This window comes from Sturnira hondurensis, unplaced genomic scaffold (assembly GCF_014824575.4).
Source record: "Sturnira hondurensis isolate 20B ecotype Veracruz unplaced genomic scaffold, ASM1482457v3 Scaffold0000880, whole genome shotgun sequence".
Classification (NCBI taxonomy): domain Eukaryota; kingdom Metazoa; phylum Chordata; class Mammalia; order Chiroptera; family Phyllostomidae; genus Sturnira; species Sturnira hondurensis.
In genome coordinates, this window is record NW_028073511.1 from 19,874,560 (window position 1) to 19,895,223 (window position 20,664).

At 38.4% G+C, this 20,664-nt stretch overlaps 1 protein-coding gene across 1 annotated transcript in view; it reads left to right on the forward strand.

Moving 5' to 3' along the window:
* The window catches only part of SLC9C1 (solute carrier family 9 member C1), a 111,959-nt gene that overhangs the window by 88,771 nt on the left and 2,524 nt on the right, over nucleotides 1-20,664 (forward strand). The window contains exons 20-24 of the mRNA XM_037056747.1: nucleotides 2,928-3,053; nucleotides 5,962-6,060; nucleotides 6,612-6,785; nucleotides 13,898-14,029; nucleotides 14,162-14,347. Of these exons, the coding sequence (XP_036912642.1) occupies nucleotides 2,928-3,053; nucleotides 5,962-6,060; nucleotides 6,612-6,785; nucleotides 13,898-14,029; nucleotides 14,162-14,347 (717 nt within the window). The remainder of the gene's footprint in view (nucleotides 1-2,927; nucleotides 3,054-5,961; nucleotides 6,061-6,611; nucleotides 6,786-13,897; nucleotides 14,030-14,161; nucleotides 14,348-20,664) is intronic.

Consider the following 20,664-nt stretch of genomic DNA (forward strand, 5'->3'; position numbering starts at 1 on the left):
AGAAAGAAAACTACAGGCCAGCATCTCTGATGCTGGTTCATCTCTGATGAACATAGATGCTAACATCCTCAACAAAATATAGCAAACCAGATCCAAAATACATTAAAAACCTCATACACCATGATCAAGCAGTATTGCAAGGATGGTATAATATTCACAAATCAATAAACATAATGAACCACAAGAAAGAGAAAATTCACATGATCATATCAACAGATGTGGAAAAAACATTTGGTAAGTACAGGACCCATTTATGATAAGAACACTCAGCAAAATGGGAGTAGAGGGAGCATACCTCAACATAATAAAGGCCATATATGAGAAATCTACAACCAACAGTATACTCAACAGGCAAACACTGAAATCTTTCTCCTTAAGATCAGAAACAAGACAAGGGTGTCTGCTTTCACCACTTTTATTCAACATACTAGTGGAAGGTCTAGCCACAGTGATCAGACAAGAAAAAGAAATAAAAGGCATCCAAATTAGAAAGGAGGAAGTAAAGCTGTCATTATGATTGTGTGCATAGAAAACCACATAGGCTTCACTAAAAAGCTATTTGACCTAATAAGTGAATTTGGCAAAATAACAGATACAAAGTAAATTATCATAAATTGAAGGCATTTTTTACACCAACAATGAAATATCACAAACAGAAACTAGGGGGAAAATTTCATTTACTATAACAACAAGAAAAATGAAGTACCTAGGAATAAACTTAACCAAGAAGGTAAAAGACCTATATTCAGAAAACTACAGAACACTGAAGAAAGAAATTAAGGAAGATACAAATTAATGGGAAATTACACCATATTCATTAAGTGGAATAATTAACATCATTAAAATGTCTATGTTACTCAAAAGCAATCCCTATCAAAATACCAATGACATATTTCACAGATTTAGAACAAATATTTCAAAAATTTATATAGAATCATGAATGACCAAATAGTGTCAGCAATTTTGAGAAAGATGAACAAAGTAGGAGGGATCACCATACCTGATACTGAATGATGTTACAAGGCCACTGTAACAAAAAATCTGGTAGTGGGATGAGAACAGACATACAGACCAATGGAACAGAATAGCGAGTCTAGAAATAAAACCATGCCTCAATGGTCAATTAATATTTGACAAAGGGGGCAATAGGATAAAATGGAGTAAAATTAGCCTCTTTAACAAATGGTGTTGGGAGAGCTAGAATGGTACATGCAAAAAAAATGGAACTAGACTACTAACTTACACCATACATCAGAATAAACTCAAAATGGATAAAAGACTTAAATGCAAGTTGAGATATTATAAAAGACACAGAGGAAAACATAGGCAGTAAAATTTCAGATATGCCACACAGCACTGTTTTCACTGATATGTGCCCTAGGGCAAGGGGAATAATGAAAAGAATAAACAAATGGGACTACATCAAATTAAAAATCTTCTGCACAGCTAAGGAACACACCAGCAAAATCCAAAGGGAACCAACCATATGGGAAAACATATTTGTCAATAATGCCTCAGACAAGAGTTTGAGCTCCAAAATATATAAAGAATTTACATAACTCCACACCAGGAAAACAAACAATGCAATTAAAAAATGGGCAAAAGGCCTGAACACACTTCACTGAAGAAGACATACAGAGAGCCCATGAAAAGATGTTCAGTATCACTAGCCACGAGAGAGGTGCAAATTGAAACCACAATGAGATACCACTTCATACCAGTCAGAATGGCCATCATAAATAAATCAACAAACAAGTGCTGGCAAGGTTTTGGAGAAAAGGGAACTCTAGTGCACTGTTGGCAGGAATGGTGAGGCCACTGTGGAAAACAGTTTGGAATTTCCTTAAAAAGCTAAAAATGGAACTGCTTTTTGACCCAGTGATTCCACTGCTGGGATTATACCCTAAGAATCCTGAAACCACTTTGAAAGAACCCGTGCATCCCAATGTTATTTACAACAGCCAAAGCTGGAAACAGCCTAAATGCCCATCGGTAAGTGAGTGGATCAAAAAACTGTGGTACATTTACACAATAGAATTCTATGCAGGAGAAAGAAAGAAGGAACTCTTACCCTTTGCAACAGCATGGATGGAACTGGAGAATATTGTGCTAAGTGAAATAAGCCAGGAGGTAAACGACAAATACCATTTGATCTCACCTATAAATAGAACCTAAACAACAAAACAAACAAGCAATCAAAATAGAACCAGACACATGGAAACAAAGAACAATTGGACAGTGACCAGAGAGAAGGGGGGAGGGGGATAAGAGGGGACAGAAAGGTAAGGATCAAGTCAAGAAACATGTATAAAGGACCCACAGACAAGGACAATGGGGTGAGGGGAAGACTGAATGAGGCAGAGGCTGTGTGGGTTGGGCAGGGGAGAGCAATCGGAGAAAAACTGTAATTGCACAATAATAAAAAATGTTTTAAAAATTTATTTTAGTGAAGTTTTATGATTCGTGTACTTTTTGCCTACCTGCTATATGTCAGTAAAAATGTTTACTTTTAAAAGTTTTTGATCTATGATTTTAGAATATGATAGTAGAGAGGTGTTATAAAAAGGGAGAGGTTGGAAATCCAAAGTCTCAGAAAAGAAAAACAAATTATACAAAGTTGGTCAGGGGACAGCAATGGGGGGAAAATTGGAACAACAGTAATAAGACAATAAAACATTTCTTTCAGTGAACTTTTATGATTTGTGCAACTTTTTACCTATCTGCTCTATGTCAGTAAAAATGTTTATTTTTAAAAGTTTAATGTATGACTTTGGAATATGATAGCAGACAAATGCTATAAAAGGGGAATGGTTGGAAAAGCCAAAGTCTCAGAAATGGAGGGGAAAAAAGTAGAAAGCTATAATTGTTTTAAATATTCTGTGAGCACTCGTTTTGTTCACCGTCTTTCTTAAACTTTGTGATTTTAGTTAATAATGGCCAAAAAAAGAGACTTACTTGATTATCAACCTGTCATCAAGCCACTTACTATCAGTCAAGCTCTTTACCATATTCCATGGCTAGATAAAAACAAAGACCATATATCTTTTATTCAGGTAATATTTTTATTTCCTAATAATATCATTTTTAATGAAATATCATCCTCAGTGTACCAACAAATAATCTTAAATATGATATTTCTGAGGTTAAAAAATTTTAAATGGCTTTTATTGTCAGTAGGATAAAATAAAAATCTCTTTGAATGATGTGCAAAGTCTGCAGATGGTCTCCTGCCTGCTTTTTTATCTTCATCCCTGTTACCCATTCATCATGAACCTTATACTCTATGCTGAACCACTCATGGTTCCCCAAGCAGTTTATGCTGTTTTCTAATTCCATTTCTCTGCAGGTGTTACTTACTTTTCTTGAAATGTCCTTTTTCTTACTTTTTAAAAAACCTTTCCCTGATTATTGCTTCTCTGGATAGGGTCCAAAGGATCTACCCTATCAGTAGATCATCCTGTGGTCCATCCAGAGTTGGGAGGACCTATGTGTTACCATTTTATCCATTATATATCTTTATTACAACATTGAGTACATTATGTTATGATCATTTTTATATCTTCCTTCTTTTTTAAAAGTATTTTTATTGATTATGCTATTACAACTTTCCCAATTTTTTCTTTATCCCCCTTCTGCGCTGACCTTCAACACTCCAGAATTCCCCTGCCCCTTAGTTCATGTCCATGGGTTGTACATATAAGTTGAGTCCTCTATCTCCTATACCATTTTTATCTTTCCCCATCTATTTTATGCCTACTAATTATGCTGCTTCTTCCCTGTACATTTCCCCCCATTATTCCTCACTTCCCTCTCCCCACTGAACTCCCTCTGTGTGATGTCCATTTCTCTGATTCTGTTCCTGTTCTAGTTGTTTGCTCAGTTTTTGTTTTCATAATTTTTCTTCTTTTTTAGGTTCATTTGTTGAGAGTTGTGAGTTTGTTGTCATTTTATTGTCCATATTTTTTATCTTCTTTTTCATAGCTAAGTCCCTTTAACATTTCATTTAATAAGGACTTGGTGATGATGAACTCCTTTAACTTGACCTTATCTGGGAAGCACTTTATCTGCCCTTTTATTCTAAAGGATAGCTTTGCTGGATAGAGTAATCTTGGGTGTAGGTCCTTGCCTTTCATGACTTCAAATACTTCTTTCCAGACCCTTCTTGCCTGGCAGGGTTCCTTTGAAAGATCAGCTGATAGTCTAATGGGAACTCCTTTGTAGGTAATTGCCTCCTTTTCTCTTGCTGTTTTTAGAATTTTCTCTTTGTCTTTAATCTTGGGTAATTAATGATGATGTGCCTTGGTGTGTTCCTTTTGGGGTCCAACTTCTTTGGGTCTCTGGGCTTCCTGAACTTCATGGGAGTCTATTTCCTCTCCTTCATGGAAGTCTATTTCCTTTGGGGAAGTTTTTCTTCATTATCTGCTCAAATAAGTGTTCAATTTCTTGGTCTTCCTCTTCTCCTTCTGGCACCCCTATAATTCGGATATTGGAATGTTGCAGATTGTCCCAGAGAATCCTCAGCCTCTCTTAATTTTTTTGGATTCTTATTTCTTCATTCTGACCCAATTGGGTGTTTATTTCTTCCTTTTGTTCCAAGTCATTGCTTCGAATCCTGGTTTCCTTCTTGTTACTATTGGTTCCATGAATATTTTGCTTTATTTCATTTTGGGTATCTTTCATTTGTTGTTTCATTTTTCAACCAAGCTCAATCAGTTCTGTGAGCATTTTGATTACCAGGGCCTTAAATTCTCCATCAGATAGGTAGGCAGTCTCCTTATCACTTAGTTTTGAGGTTTTGCTGTGTTCTTTCATTTAGGCCATATTTCTTTGTCTTGGCACAGCTGATAGGGTGTAAGGAACGGGGCCTTAGGTATTCACTAAGGTCAGGAAAACCCTCTCTGCTGCACTGGCTGCCTGTGGAGGAGGGGTCAGAGAGGGAACAATGTGCTTGCCTGCTTGTCTCTAGCCCACTTTCCAATGGACTCTGGTGTTAGACTGGAAGTATCTCTCACCATGGCAACCCCAGCCCTAGCCAACAGTCTGCTCTGAGTCTCAGTTTTCCCCTTAAGTCAGTCTCTCCCGCACAGCTCCACCCCTTAGCCACCTCACTGCAGTTGAGTTGGCCCAGGCAGTCCACCTTACCAGTATGGTTGTTCTGGTTAATTTTTTCTTTAATTCCTTGGTTGTTGGAGTTCCATGCAGTTTGATTTTCTGGGGCTTTTGAATGTTTATTGATTTTAGATTGGTTGTTATCTTTCTTTTGGTTGTGCGAGGAAGTGAAGGGTTTCTACCTACACTTCCATCTTGGCTGGAACTCTATATCTCCCTTTTAAACTATATATTTTAGCTCATCCATCTTTTGAATGCTCAGACCCTGGCACTTTGCATATTGAATAGTGAGTGCTCAATAAATGTTTGTGGGGTGAACAAATAAGTAGGCCTATCTTGCTCTAATGAGAGTCTTCTTCTATATCTACCTGGTGCCAAAAACAATTATCCACCTGATTAAAATATTGTGAATGAATACATTTTTATTTACTTCATCAGATGTTTAAGAGCATAAGTATGACTGGGACAAGTATATGCCATTAGCCTGCATCTGTTCTGATTATTTCTCATCTAGGCAAAATATGTTCATATTTCCATGACATTCTTATTTCTAGGTTATTTCTTTCTTAACCCATGTATAAATATCCCATCTGAATTACATATATTTATGTATCATATACATATGATACATATTTAATATTATATTAGATATGATATATTAAATTTCTTCTTTTTGCTTCATAATTTCTACTATTTTTTCTTACAAAGTTATTATTAATGCAATGTCACAGATCTTACTGAGTGATATTTACTTTAAAAATATGATAACATTTTTAGTAAAATGTAAATTTCAACATTCCAAACCACTGCTAAATTAGTGTTTATAGCATATATTTGGTGATTATTTTTTAGGAAAGAGCCAAATTTGTAACATTTGATTGTGGAAATGATATATTTGAAGAAGGTGATGAGCCCGCAGGAATTTATGTAATTATTTCAGGCATGATAAAGGTAAAGCAGAGATATTTATAAATGTACTTGTGAGCTTAGTTAAAAACTTTACAAAATTGAGAATTGATAGTTTTCTATGTTAAGAACTGCATTGTTTCTGTTTTAAGTTAGCAACTACCATCTGAATAGCAATTTCCTTTTTCAAACACTATGGATAACACCACCAAATCACTTTTAAGTCCTACTTCCCAATAGATAACACAAAAATGTAAAAGAATCCTCTTTAAGAGGTAAAGTTATAATATGAATTGTTATTCATCTTGTGTTTGTCTGAGTTAGGAATTTGGTCACTTAAGGCAGGTAATATGTTGGCTGAGTTGGAGGAATCAGAAAGATCAAATATTTAAGTGCTTTGTTTCTAAGTCATTACTAATTTAATAAATATGCTTAAAATACGAGTAATAAGTATTCCCAAAATGATATGTATATGTGTTAAAACCAAAAGAAAAGGACGCCGTAAATTACACAGTTTTGCTAAATTAACTAGCATACACATTTCTCCCTCTCTCTCTCTCTCTCCCCCTCTCTCTTTCTCCTTTGTTTCTGAACAGCTTCAAAAATCAAAACCAGGCTTGGTAACTGATCAAGTACTCTCTGAGTCAGAGGAAAAAGATCATCAGATAAATTCCACGGACTATGTGATCAGTGGAGAAATAATAGGAGAGCTAAACTGTTTAACTAATCAACCCATGAAATATTCTGCCACCTGCAAAACTGTAGTGGAGGTCAGAAAACATTACCTTATGTCTTACTATTGCATCTTGTTAAACATCTAGTATCAAATTTAAGGTTATTTTTGTACTTAGTACATGTTTACAATCTAGTGGAAGTTATTTTTTAAAAATAGGAGTGGTACCGTATAATCTCACCTTTAAGAGGAAGCTAAACAACAAAACAAACAAGCAAGCAAAATAAAAACAAAGACACTGAAATAGAGAACAGTGAGATAGTGACCAGGGGGGAGAAGGGGGGAATTTCATGGGAAATAGGGGAGGGATTTAGAGGAACAAATATAAAGGATGCATGGACAACAACTGAGAAGGGTGGAAATGGGAGGGAGAGGGGAGCACGGGGGGTGGGGTGGGGTGGGATGGGAGTAATAGACAGAAAACTGTATTTGAACAATAATTAAATAAAAAATAAAAATATAGGAGTGGTAAGGGAACAGAACTTGTTAACAGAATTCTACGTACCCAGTATGGTGTCCTAACAAAATGCCTTTCGAAAGTTAACTTACCGTACTGAAAGAAGGTTTTAATCAGAAAAAGTGGTCATGTGAGGTCTCTCATGGGAAAATTAGGCAGGATGCATTAACTGTAAATAATTTGGAGGTAAAAAAGGGGGAAAGTCAGAGAACTAGGATCTATTGTTAGTAAAGTTAAGCAAAATGAATGGAAATTTCCCTAGATGAGATTGAGGACAATATCCTCAAAGCAACATAGGCTTCCACTGGCCTAATATGAACTCAAAGAACAGTGACAGTGAACAATTGAATTCCATAAATACATAAAAATCCATAAGTCCATTTTTAATACCACTTAAAAAATTCCAATAAGGTTGCTGGGATACCATCTTTGTACCCTGAAAATAAATTGTTTTAAGAGAATTAAACATTTACCCTGTCTTTCTTCTATGAATTCTACCAAGGAAGAAAAAATATGATGAGGAGAAATTTTTTTGTAAAGAATTCCAGCTAACAAGCATAGAATGAGAGAATTAGAATATCTTCATTTTGCCATCCCTAATAAAATAATGGATCTAAGCTACAACCATCAACTGATGTGGAGTATTAATGGGCACATCTACAATGAGAGGACCAGGCTGACACCGCCTAAAGACAATCTTAGCATCAGAAAAAGTGGGACAACTTAATATCATATACTTCATGATGCAATGCCACATAGGTACTCATACCATCCACAAAGCTTTCTTATACAAAAAAAAGAGAGAGAGAGAGAGAAAAACCCCAAGCCTGTAAATCACAGGTGGCAAACGCACTGGCCCCCCACCTTGTTTTATCCAGCTGGCACCTTGTTTCTACCCAGGGACAACACCAATGAGCTTTCACTTAACTGTTAAAGAATAGTTACATTTATACAGTCCTAAAATTACATTTGGCCCTTTGAAGGCAACCATGAAGCTGTTGTGGCCCCCGGTGAAAGTGAGTTTGATACCCCTGCTCTAGATCTAACCAGTTCATGGAGAAGACAGGAAGGAAGGAGAAGAACAAGTTAATTGACACCGGGAGAAAATAATTAGATAAATCTAAAATGTGGGAGACCCTTCAGGCCAATTTACCTATGTTTTCTCCAACAAGTCAATGGAAAAGGGACTAGGGAGGAGGAAGAAGGCAATGGAAGAAAGACTTCAAAATATCTCTATCATCCCGTGCATATTAGAATATTTACAAGTGCAATTATACATCTGGGGTTGCATAAAAATACACTGCCCTGCTACTTCTGGCTATAATAAAGTTTGCGGTAGCATGCTAGCACACCCACAAACCACATAGAAGTTGACAAAACATATGAGGCAAATGTTCTCAGTCATTGGAAAACAGGCAGTATGTGTCTGTAAACCTTGAGAGAAGAGAAACTCACAGGTTAAGTTGCACATTTTCCTTGACCCTCTGCCTAGTACAGTTTCCAACCACAAGCAACAACAATCCAGACAGAAGGTCATGATCTTGCTGGGCTGAGAAGAGAAAGCTCAGAAGTTGTGGCAGCTAAATGGTCAAAAATCTGCACAGCTAGGCCTAGAAAGAGTTGCACTGAGCGAGCCTGAGGAGTCTGTGTGATGGTTTCCCACAGTCATTGGTTCAGGAGTGAGCCCCACAGGCACAGGACAAGACAAACTAAACTTATCAGATTGTTCAGAGTGGAACAGAAATATTAGAGGTCAAGCAGTACCAGGGATTAGAGATGTTTTAAGTTCCATTTTGTCGATGTGGATGTTTAAAAAATGTCCCCCTTTACCCTCAGTGGTCTTCTGGCTGGTTGAATGCTTAAAATGACAAAAGACAAGATTCACAGAAGATAGCCAGGTTTAATTATATATGTACATACAAGGTTTCATAAGAACATAGATTCCTAGGACAAGTCAGGCAATGGAAGTTTATGTGCCATCTTGAGCTGAGGAGAAGGGGAATAGTAGTTTGAGGATTGAAAGAGAAGGAAGAAGGTTTACCTGGAGATAGCTAGCAGATGTTTGGGAAATGAATGTTTGCTGGGCCATTTTATCCTTTTCAGTTCTTTGGGGAAAAATATTAAGAAAGTTTTTTTCATTTGTTGCTACTATAAGAAAATACAATTAAGTTTTGAAATATGTAGTTGTATCTTGCTATATTATTACATTTGCTATATATTCTAAATAGTTTTGGTAGATCCTTTAAGATTTTTTTAATGTAGATATTACATAGAGACAATTTTAGTGTTTTCTCTAAATTTTTATGTCAGTTTATTTTTCTAGCCCTATTGTACTAGATAAGTGGATGGGAATAAAGTTAACAAAAGATGTGCGAGCCCTCTAAGTGAAAACTCTGAAATATATTCTAGAGAATGTACAGAAGCATTAAATAAATGAAGAGGTAGAACATCTTCATGGATTCAAGAACCCATAATTTTATTAAGGTGTTCGTTCTTCCCAAATCGATCTATAGATTTAATACCATCTCAGTGAAATCCTATAGAAATGTACAAGCTTCTTGTAAAATTTGTATGGAAATGCAAAGAATGGAGAGTAGATAAAACAATTTGATAAAGAAAAACATTAGGTGTCCTATACTACCTGATTCAAAGACTTATTATAAATCTATGATAATTGAGACTGTGTGCTATTGGCTTACAGTAGAGACATAGTAGATCAATGAAACACAGGAGAGCATTCGAATGTAAGTCCACAAACATATAGTCAATTGATTTTTGACAATAATGGTATTTCTAACAAATGAGACTAAGAACACTAAATGCCTCTGTGGAAGCAATGATACACTAAACTGAGTGTCACTAAAATTAAAATCTTCTGTTCTTTAAAAAGACACCATGTTGGTGGGATTGCAGACTGGTACAACCACTATAGAAAACAGTATGGAATTTTTCTCAGAAACTCAAAATGAACATGCCTTTTGACCCAGCAATTCCACTGCTAGAATTAAATCCTAAGAACTCTAAAACACCAATCCAAAAGAACCTATGCACCCCAATGTTAATAACAGCACAATTTACAATAGCCAAGAGTTGGAAGCAACCTAGGTGCCCATCAGTAAATGAATGGATCAAAAAATTATGGTACATATATACAATGGAATTCTATGCCGCAGAAAGAAAGAAGGAGCTCCTACCCTTTGCAACAGCATGTTTGGAAATGGAAAACATTAGGCTGAGTGAAGTAAGCTAGGAGATGAAAGACAAATACCAAATTATCTCACCTTTAACAGGAACCTAAACAAGACAAACAAGCAAGCAAAATATAACCAAAGACACTGAAATAGAGAACAGGGGGACAGTGACCAGAGGGGAGAGGGGAGAGAATTTCAGGGGAAAAAGGGGAAGGATTTACAGAAACTAGTATAAAGGACACATGGACAGCAACTAAGGGGGTAGAAATGGTAGGGAGGTGGGGAGCACTGGGGCGGTGGGCTGGGATGGGAGCAAAAGACAGAAAACTGTACTTGAACAACAATTAAATTTTTAAAAGGGGAGTTAAATAAATAAATAAATAAATAAAACTGAAATGTTGAATTTCCAAAAAAGACATGATAAAGAATATAAAAATGGAGGCCATTGACTGGGGGTGGAGGGGTTGCTTTTTACACTATCTTTATCTAAAAAAGGACTTGACAAAAGAACCTTTAAAGGATTTTTACAATTCAGAAATAAGGAGAAAAGTTACCAAGTTAAATATTGGACAAAGGATTTGAAAGACATTTCACAAAGGAATGTACAAATGGCTGGTAAACACATGAAGATACTCAATATCATTACCTCTCAGAGAAATGAAAATTGAAGGTGTGATGAGGCTATCACTACCCATCTACAACACTGACTGAAAATAAAAAGCCTGAATACCAAGTATCAGAGAGGACGTGAAGCCACTGAAAGTCTCATACAGGGATTGTAAGAATGTAAAATGTTACAACCCCTTCTGAAAACAGTTTTTCAGTTTCTTATAAAGCTAAACACACAATATCTTACCCAGCAATCCTCTTCAGATATACTTATACAAGATAAATAAAAACCAACATACACAATGTCTTGTCCATTCATAGCATCTTTTTAAAAATATATTTTATTGATTATGCTATTACAGTTGTCCCATCTTTCCCCCTTTATTCCCCTCTGCCCTGCACGCCCTCTCCCACCCACATTCCCTGACGTTAGTTTGTGTCCATGGGTCATACGTATAAGTTCTTTGGCTTCTACATTTCCTGTAATATTCATAATCTTTCCCTGTCTATTTTCTACCTACCATTTATGCTACTTATTCTCTGTAACTTTTCCCCCTCTCTCATCCTCCCACTCCCCTGTTGCTCACCCTCCTTGTGATCTCCATTTCTGTGATTCTGTTCCTGTTGTAGTTGTTTGCTTAGCTTGTTTTTATTTTTGTTTTCTAGGTTCAGTTGTTAATAGCTGTGAGTTTGTTGTCATTTTATTGTTCATATTTTTATCTTCTTTTTCTTAGATAAGTCCCTATATCATTTCAATTATTAAGGGCTTGGTGATGATGAATTCCTTTACCTTGACCTTATCTGGGAAGCACTTTATCTGCCATTCCATTCTAAATGAAAGCTTTGCTCGGTAGAGTAATCTTGGATGTAGGTCCTTGCCTTTTGTGACTTTGAATACTTCTTTCTAGCCCCTTCTTGCCTGCAAGGTTTCTTTTGAGAAATCAGCTGATAGTCTAATGGGAACTTCTTTGTAGGTAACTCTCTCCTTTTCTCTTTCTGCTTTTAAAATTCTGTCCTTATTTTAATCCTTGGCTAATGTAATGATGATGTGCCTTGGTGTATTCCTCCTTGGGTCCAACTTCTTTGGGATTCTCTGAGCTTCCTGGACTTCCTGGGAGCCTATTTCCTTTGCCAGATTAGGGAGGTTTTTCTTCATTATTTGTTCAAATAAGTTTTAAATTTCTGGGTCTTCCTCTTCTCTTTCTGGTACCCCTATGATTCAGATGTTGGAATGTTTAACGATGTCCTGGAGGTTCCTAAGCCTCTCCTCATTTTTTGGGGGGGGAGGATTCTTGCCTCTTCATTCTGTTCTGATTGAATGTTTCTTCCTTCTGCTCCAAACCCTTGATATGAGTCCTAGTTTCCTTCCCATCACTGTTGGTTCCCTGTGGATTTTTCTTTATTTCACATAATGCAACCTTTATTACTGCCTGGGTCTTTTTTATGTTGCCGAAGTACCCAGAGAGTTCCTGGAGCATTCTGATAACCAGTGTTTTGAACTGTGCATCTGATAGGTTGGCTATTTCTTTATCACTTAGCTGTATTTTTTCTGGAGCTTTGATCTGTTCTTCCATTTGTGCCACTTATTTTGTCTTGGTGCACCTGTTACATAGTAAGGGGTGGAGCCTTAGGTGTTCACCAGTACCAGGCAACCCACATTGCTGTGTTGTGATGCTGTATGTGGGGAAGGGATCCGAGAGGGAACAGTGCCACTTGCTCCACTCTCTGCTGGTTTTCAGTCACTTCCCCCACTATCCACAAGCAAATTGAGCTCTTCTGGTGCTGATTCCCGGATGAGTGGGTTTGTGTATGTTCTGGGGCCCTGTTGGTCTCTCCAGTGAACTATTCTGTGAGGTTGGGAGTGTCTCCTGCTGCCTCAACCCCCACAGGTTTTCAGTCAGAGGTTTGGAGGCTTTATTTCCCCATGCTGGAACTCTGGGTTGTGCAGTCTGTCTTATTCCCCAGTTGTTCCTTCTGGTTTATCTTCATGTGAATGAGGGGGCATCCGCTCCACCAGCTACCACCTCAAACGGTCTGTCAGCTGTAGCCTTGCTCACCCAGGTCCTCCAGCCACCTCCTCTCTATGCGGCTGCCCTTCTCCGCCCCTCCTACTGATCTGTATGGATGTTTCTTCTTCAACTCCTTGGTTGTTGGACTTCCATACGTTTAAATTTTCTGTCAGTTTTCATTGCTTTTTGTTTTTAAATTTGTTGTTGTCCTTTTGGTTGTGGGAGGAGGCACAAGGCCATCCATAACATCTTGTTCCTAATAGCCAACAATAATTTTTATTGTTTCATCAACATTTTATCATTTCCTAAAATGTTTGTTCCCCTTACTGTATTTATAGAAATATTTACATCTTTAGTTTAAAAACTTAAATGATTTTTGATACTTTGTGTTCTAGTTTTGTCAGTCTGTAAGAATAATAAAGAACCACCCTGGTGGTATGGTGTGGCTTGAGTGCCGGCCTGTGAACCAAAAGGTCACTGTTTCAAGTCTCAGCCAGACACGTGACTGGGTCCCGAGCCAGGTCCCTGGTTGAGAGCATGTGAGAGGCGATCGACTCCTGTTTCTCTTTCACATTGCTCTTTCTCTCCCTCTCTTTCTCCCTCCCCTCCCCTCTCTTTGAAAATGAATAAGTAAAATCTTTAAAAAAAGAATAATAAAGAACCTTTCATTGGACCATATAGTCTTTTTCTATTTAGTATTTAACAAAATCGCACAAGTATTTACTTACACGAACATTTTTTGGGATTTCCAGGCAATTACATGAATCTTATTTAGATAATTTAAATTCTTAGCTTCAGTGTTATATATGAACGAGTAAATCTTACTTCCTTAAACTACATGTGCACAGAATAAAATATTAAATTTATATCCTCCTTTTCCCAGATATGTTTTATTTCCAAAAATCACTTGTATGAAGCTTTTGAACAATGCTGTCCTCACATTGAGTATAAAATGTGGCTAAAACTTGGACTTTCTATTACTGCCAAAAAAATCAGAGAACATTTATCTTATGAGGTAAGAGGTGTTTATGTAAATATGTCCTTCTCTCTAAGTGGGATTGCATTAAATTATTGTTAGAAACTAACTATTTAGGGATTTAAACTTTATAAGCAAACAAAAGACTGTGAAATTGTGTTCTTCTTACAGGATTGGAACTACAAGATGCAATTAAAGCTCTGTAATGTTTATATAAGAGACATACCAAAGAGCACCAAAAGTGATATCTACGATGAAACTGTAATTTATGTCGTCCTCATACATGGAGCTGTAGAAGACTGTCATTTACGAAAAGCTTATAAGGCACCTTTCTTAATTCCTATAACATGTCATCAGGTAAAGAAATACTGATTCGTGTTTTCAGGTCAGCATGCCAAATGTCCAACAAGTATTAATGTTAACAAAAGTTGTTATTTTTCCACCTTCCTATGCTCTCCCTTTCCCATACCACTCCATAAACACACACACATGTATTCACACACTCTTGCATCCCAAGCTCACTGATCGCTTTGGCACTGGGTAGCCCAATACCAAGCTATTCCTGTTCAGTGTCAATGATGCAGGTCAAGCTGTACATTATGGCCACAATTAAATTTTGTTGCAGTTGTAAATAGCAAGAGGGGGCCTATTAAATTAATTTACACATTGCAAAAGGGTCACACTCTCAGAACTGTATCAATAGTACTCTAGAAGAGTTCTACCAGTCCCATGTTTAATAGAGTACCAGTAATATTTCCCCAGCTATTCTGAAAATAAATGTAAAAGTAAAGAACATCTCACATTTAAACTATCAAGTTTTCTTTCAATCAGAGTGAGAAGCTATACCACATGAAGAAGGAGAAAAAAAGACTCTGTGTTTGTGTGTATATGTGTTGGAGTAGAATAAAGAATGCACATGTCATGAGGAATCAGCAGACATAAAATGCAGCTACAGAAACTAAATGGACAGACTTCAGGTCAAGATGGTGGCATACGTAACCATGGCTTGCCTCCTCATACAATCACATCAAAATTACAACTAAGCTATAGAGCAACCATCCTCAGAACTGTCAGAAATCAAGTTGAATGGAAGTCTGACAACCAAAGAATGAAAGAAACCACATCCATTCAGACTGGTAGAAGGTGGGGAGTTGAGGAATGGGCTGGTCCCACATCCATATGTAGTGAATAAAAAAAAATTGGGGAGGAATATCTTGGGAATAAGGAATAAAGAGTCCCAGCCTCACACCAGACCTCCTAGCCCAAGGTTCCACTGTCAGGAAAATAAGGTGTCCATAACTTCTGGCTTCAAAATACCAGCAGAGAATGAGTTGGTAGAAGAAACTTCTAGAGGTCCAAGCAGTTCCCCTTAAAGAACCCACACATGGACTTAACTCAGACTCATTCCCTCTGAGCTCCAGTTCAAGGGTAACAGTGCTGAAAGGCACAAGTGGCAAACAGGGAGGAACTGAAGGGTCTGACATCTGAGCAAGAGCTGTGAAACAGCTTTCTCGCAGACAGAAAGGTGGGCAGAGGCCATTGACCCCTTTCTGAATGCTTCCCCCACAGAGCCACAGAGCCACAAAGCCACAGACTTGGTAGGCTGGTGCCATATCTGAGACTCCATCAATCTGGCTAACACTGTTTGCCTCTCCCTGGAGATCCTCAGAAACTCTGTCCAACCCAACTTATAGGCCCTCCCAACCTATTAGCAGTAACTTTTCTTTTTTTTTAAATACAGTATTGATTTATTTATTTTTTTCTTTTTTAAAAATATATTTTATTGATTATACCATTACAGTTGTTCTATTCCCCCCCTTCATTCCCCTCCACCCACACACTCCCTCCCCCACCATTCTCCCCCCCTTAGTTTATAACCACGTGTCTCAAGTTCTTTAGATTCTATATTTCCCCCACTATTCTTGCCCTCCCCCTTATCTATTTTCTACCTACTGTCTATGCTATTTTCTGTACCTTCTCCCCCCTTCTCCTCCTCCCATTCCCCTGTTGCTAACCCTCCATGCGTTCTTCATTTCTATGGTTCCACTCCTGATCTAGCTGTCCTCTAGGTTTGCTTTTATTTTAGGTGTGGTTGTTAATAACTGTGAGTTTGCTTTCCTTTCACTGTTAATATTTTTCATCTTCTTTTTCTTCTATAAGTCCCTTTAGCATTTCATATAATAAGGGCTTGGTGATGATGAACTCCTTGAACTTGACCTTATCTGAGAAGCACTTTATCTGTCCTTCCATTCTAAATGAAAGTTTTGCTGGATAAAGCAATCTTGGCTGTAGGTCTTTGGATTTCATGACTTGGAATACTTCTTTCCAGCCCCTTCTTGCCTGTAAGGTCTCTTTTGAGAAATCCGCTGACAGTCTGATGGGTACTCCTTTGTAGGTGACTGTCCCCTTATCTCTTGCTGCTTCTAGGATTCTCTCCTTCATTTTAGTCTTGGCTAATGTAATTATGATGTGCCTTGGTGTGTTCCTTCTTGGGTCCAACTTCTTTGGGACTCTCTGAGCTTCCTGGATTTCCTGGAAGTCTATTTCCTTTGCCAGACTGGGGAAGTTCTCCTTTATTATTTGTTCAAATAAGTTTTCCACTCGTGGCTGTTTCTTTCCCCCTTCTGGTACCCCTATAATCCGGATGTTGGAACGTTTAAAGATGTCCTGGAGGTTCCTAAGCCTCTCCTCATTTTTTTGAATTCTCATTTCTTCATTCCTTTCTGGTTGGATGTTTCGTTCTTCCTTCTGGTCCATTCCATTGATTTGAGTCCCAGTTTCCTTTCCATCGCTATTGGTTTCCTGGACATCTCCCTTCATTTCAATTAGTTTAGCCTTCATATGTTCCTCTAATTTGTGACTATAATCAACCAGTTCTGTGAGCATCCTGATAAACAGTGTCTTGAACTGTGCTTCTGAGAGGCTGGCAATCTCTTGGTTGCTTAGAGTTATCGGCTCTGGGACTTTGAGTACTTCTTGCGCCATCTTTTGGGCTGTTTGTGCCTGTTACGTAGCAGGATCAGAGCCCTTGGTCTTCACCTGAGCAGGGCAACTCAGTCGCTGGGTTGTGACACTGTATATGGGGGCTGGGTCAAAGAGGATCAATGGCGTCCCATCTGCCATCTCCTGCTGCGGCCCCCACAGGTGCGGCAGCTGCCACAGTCACCTGGGCCCACGTGTTTCGTCCCACTGCACGCGAGTGTGCCATCGCCATCAGCCCTCGCCCCCTGGGGCCTGTGTGGTCCGTCTCACTGTGGGCGAATGTACGAACGTGGTCAGTCTGCCCCACACCCTGTCTGGGTCCGGGCCACTTGCGCGCCTAGGTCTGGGGATCTTTCCTGCCCGACCCTGCTCCACTGCTGGCTCTGCCCCTCTTACCACCCCCGTGGAACAATTAGTTGTAGTCAGACTTCCCTATAATTCAATTTTCTGTTTTTTGGCTGTGTCTTTGTTCTCCAAACCTTTGTTGTATTCAAACTTGGTTGTGGGAGAAGGCATAGTGTTTCCACCTATGCCTCCATCTTGGTGGAAGTCCTTAAAAACAAGATATATTGTTTTTAGGACAAGATGTATTGTTTTTAGGACAAGATCTACTGTCTCCTCTTTCCAAGTGTTTCAGCAGTAACTTTTCTATATGAATCGCTGGTCTGGGCTCATGCTTCACAATTCTTAAATCCTCTCAAACAAGACACAGCTGGCCTCAGTGAGTTCCCAGCCCCTGTACCTCTTCCTAAGTGATCCTAGGCCTGATAATAGCAGCAGCCAGACTAGATTCACAACTTGGCTTTGCCTGGGAATCTCCAGCCCAGCACAGGTAGCAGCCATCTGAAGATTGCTTTATAACTCATGTAGAGTAGCCCCAGGCAAAACACAGGTGGTGGCTGACCTTGGCCTGCACCACTCAGGAAACCTCAGAGTCTTTGCACCCAGTGGACAGGTACAGCCACATCAGAGTACCACCACAATACCCCTGCACAGCTGATCACCCATGGAGGGCAAAGGTTGGTGGTCACAGCCAGTCCTTGCAGCTAACTGGCCAGTGTAAATCCTTTCTGTGACCTGCCAACAGCAACCAAGGCTCAACTACAAGAAGGGGAGGTACTGGGCCCACACAAAGGGCACACCTGGAGTACCCAGTGGGTGATTGAGGGGCTGTGCCACTGGCCTCTATAAAATACTTACTACATTAGGCCACACATGCCTCTCAGAGAGGCATAACAGCTCTATTTAATACATAGAAACAAACACAGGGAGTCTGCCAAAGTGAGTAGACAAAGAACCGTGGCCCAAATGAAAGAACAGATCAAAACTCCAGAAAAAGAACTAATTAAAATAGAGATAAGCAATCTAACACATGTAGAGTTTAAAACACTGGTTATACAGTTGCTCAAAAAAACTTAGTGATGGCCTCAACAGCATAAAAAGGATCCAGTCAGAAGCAAGGGATATACTAATTGAAGTTAAGGACAATTTACAGGGAATCAACAGTAGAGTGAAGGAAGCCTAAAATCGTATCAATGATTTAGAACATAAGGAACCTAAAAACAACCCACAGAATAACGACAAGAAAAAGGCATCCAGAAAAATGAAGTTTGTGAAACAGCATCTGAGACAATTTCAAACATTCCAACATTCACATCGTTCGGGTGCCAGAAGGAGAAAGAAAAGAGAATTGAAAATTTATTTGAAAAAATAAACTCTCCTAATTTGTTAAAGGAGATAGACGTGCAAGTCTAGGAAGCACAGAGAGTCCCAGTTATGATGGATGCAAAAAGGCCCCCTCCAAGACATATCGTAATTAAAAGGCCAAAGGTTAAAGATAAAGAGAGACCCTTATAAGCAGCAAGGGAAAAGCCATGAGTTACCAGGAACTCCCATAAGACTGTCAGCTGATTTCTCAAAAGAAACTTTGCAGGCCAGAAAGGGTTGGCAAGAAATATTCAATCATGAAAAGCAGGGACCTACCTCCAAGATTGCTCTACCCAGCAAAGATATCATTTAGAATCAAAGGACAGAAAAAGACCTTCAGACAAGAAAAAACTAAAGAAGTTCATCACCAAACCATGATTATATGAAATATTAAAGAGACTTACTTAAGACAAAGATCAAAACTATGAACAAGAAAATGTGAATAAATACACATCTGTCAACAAATGAATCTAAAAAACGAACTAAGCAAACAAGAAGAATAGAGACAGAATTATGGATATGGAGAGTGTTGTGATGGTTGCCAGATGGAAGGGGGTGTGAGAGAATGGTTGAAGAAGTGAGGGGATTAAGAAGTAAACATAGGTAGTTACAGAATAGCCATGGGGATGTAAAGTACAGTATAGGAAATGGAGTAGCCAAAAAACATATATGCATGACCTATGAACATGAACAATAGTGTGCGGATTGCCTGAGAGAGTGGGGGGTGCTTGGTGGAGGGCACAAAAGGGGACAATGGAGACAGCTCTAATAGCATTATCAATAAAAATATAATAGAAAAAGAAAATACATGAAAAGAGGGAATTCAAGCCAATTACATTAAGCATATATTTTTAAAGCAACTAATATATGACAAAAACGATGCTAGATGTTAAAGTGATCAAGACAAATGAGATTTGCAGCTTGCCCTCAAGAGACTCTCAACCAAGTGGGAAGATACATATATAAATATGTTAAGTAAAACATTTACAAATGTGATACAAGTACTTTCTGGGTATATTTGGGACACACAAAGTATATGAGGTGGGAATAAGAGAAATCCTGAACTGGAAAGTGATCACAACAAAATTTTCTATGTGGAACACCACCAGCACCAATGCGATGCCTAGGGAAAGGTAGCAAAGCACTGTTCTTGACTATGGCGCTTCTGTCCTCTATTCTTGAACACATAACAGAGCTTTGGTGTGAGTGCTAGTGGGGAATTAGGTGGCCTACTAAGGAAATCTCCATGCAGCCACAAACCTGCCTGACTCTGTCCACTTCCCTAGACTGCAAAGCCCTGCTCACTGGGGATTTGGGCACAAATGTGGTTCAGAGCACACTGAAGACCCAACACGAAGTTCAAGGATTAAACTCCTATAATTTTTCTATTACAGTTAACATTCAATATTATTTTATATTAGTTTCAGGTGTACAGCATAGTGTTTAGGCAATTATATAATTTTCAAGTGATCCTCTTGATAATTCAAAGGCTTACCTGGCACTATACGTAGTTAGTACAATATTATTGACTATATTTTTATGCTAAACTTTACATCCCTAGAACACCATTGTTTCTTTTTCTTCTTTTTTAATAGTTCATTTTTATTGTGTTTTTTCCATTACCATTTGTCCCCCTTACACCCTCTTCCACCTCCAGTGATCCCCCTGCCCCAAAATCACTACACTGTTGTTTGTGTCCATGAGTTCTTTTTCTTTTTTGCTCAATCCCTCCACCCTGCTCAACACCTCCACAGCTTTCAGCTTGCTCTCTATCTTATGAGTCTGTATCTCTTTTGCTTGTTAGTTTGGTTTGTTCATTAGATTCTACATATGAGTGAAATCATATGGCACTTGTCTTTCTCTGACTGGCATATTTCACTTAGCATAATGTTCTCCAGGTCTATCCATGCTGTTGCAAAGAATAAAATTTTCTTCTTTCTTATGGTCAAGTAGTAGTCCATTGTGTAAATGTTCCACAGCTCTAT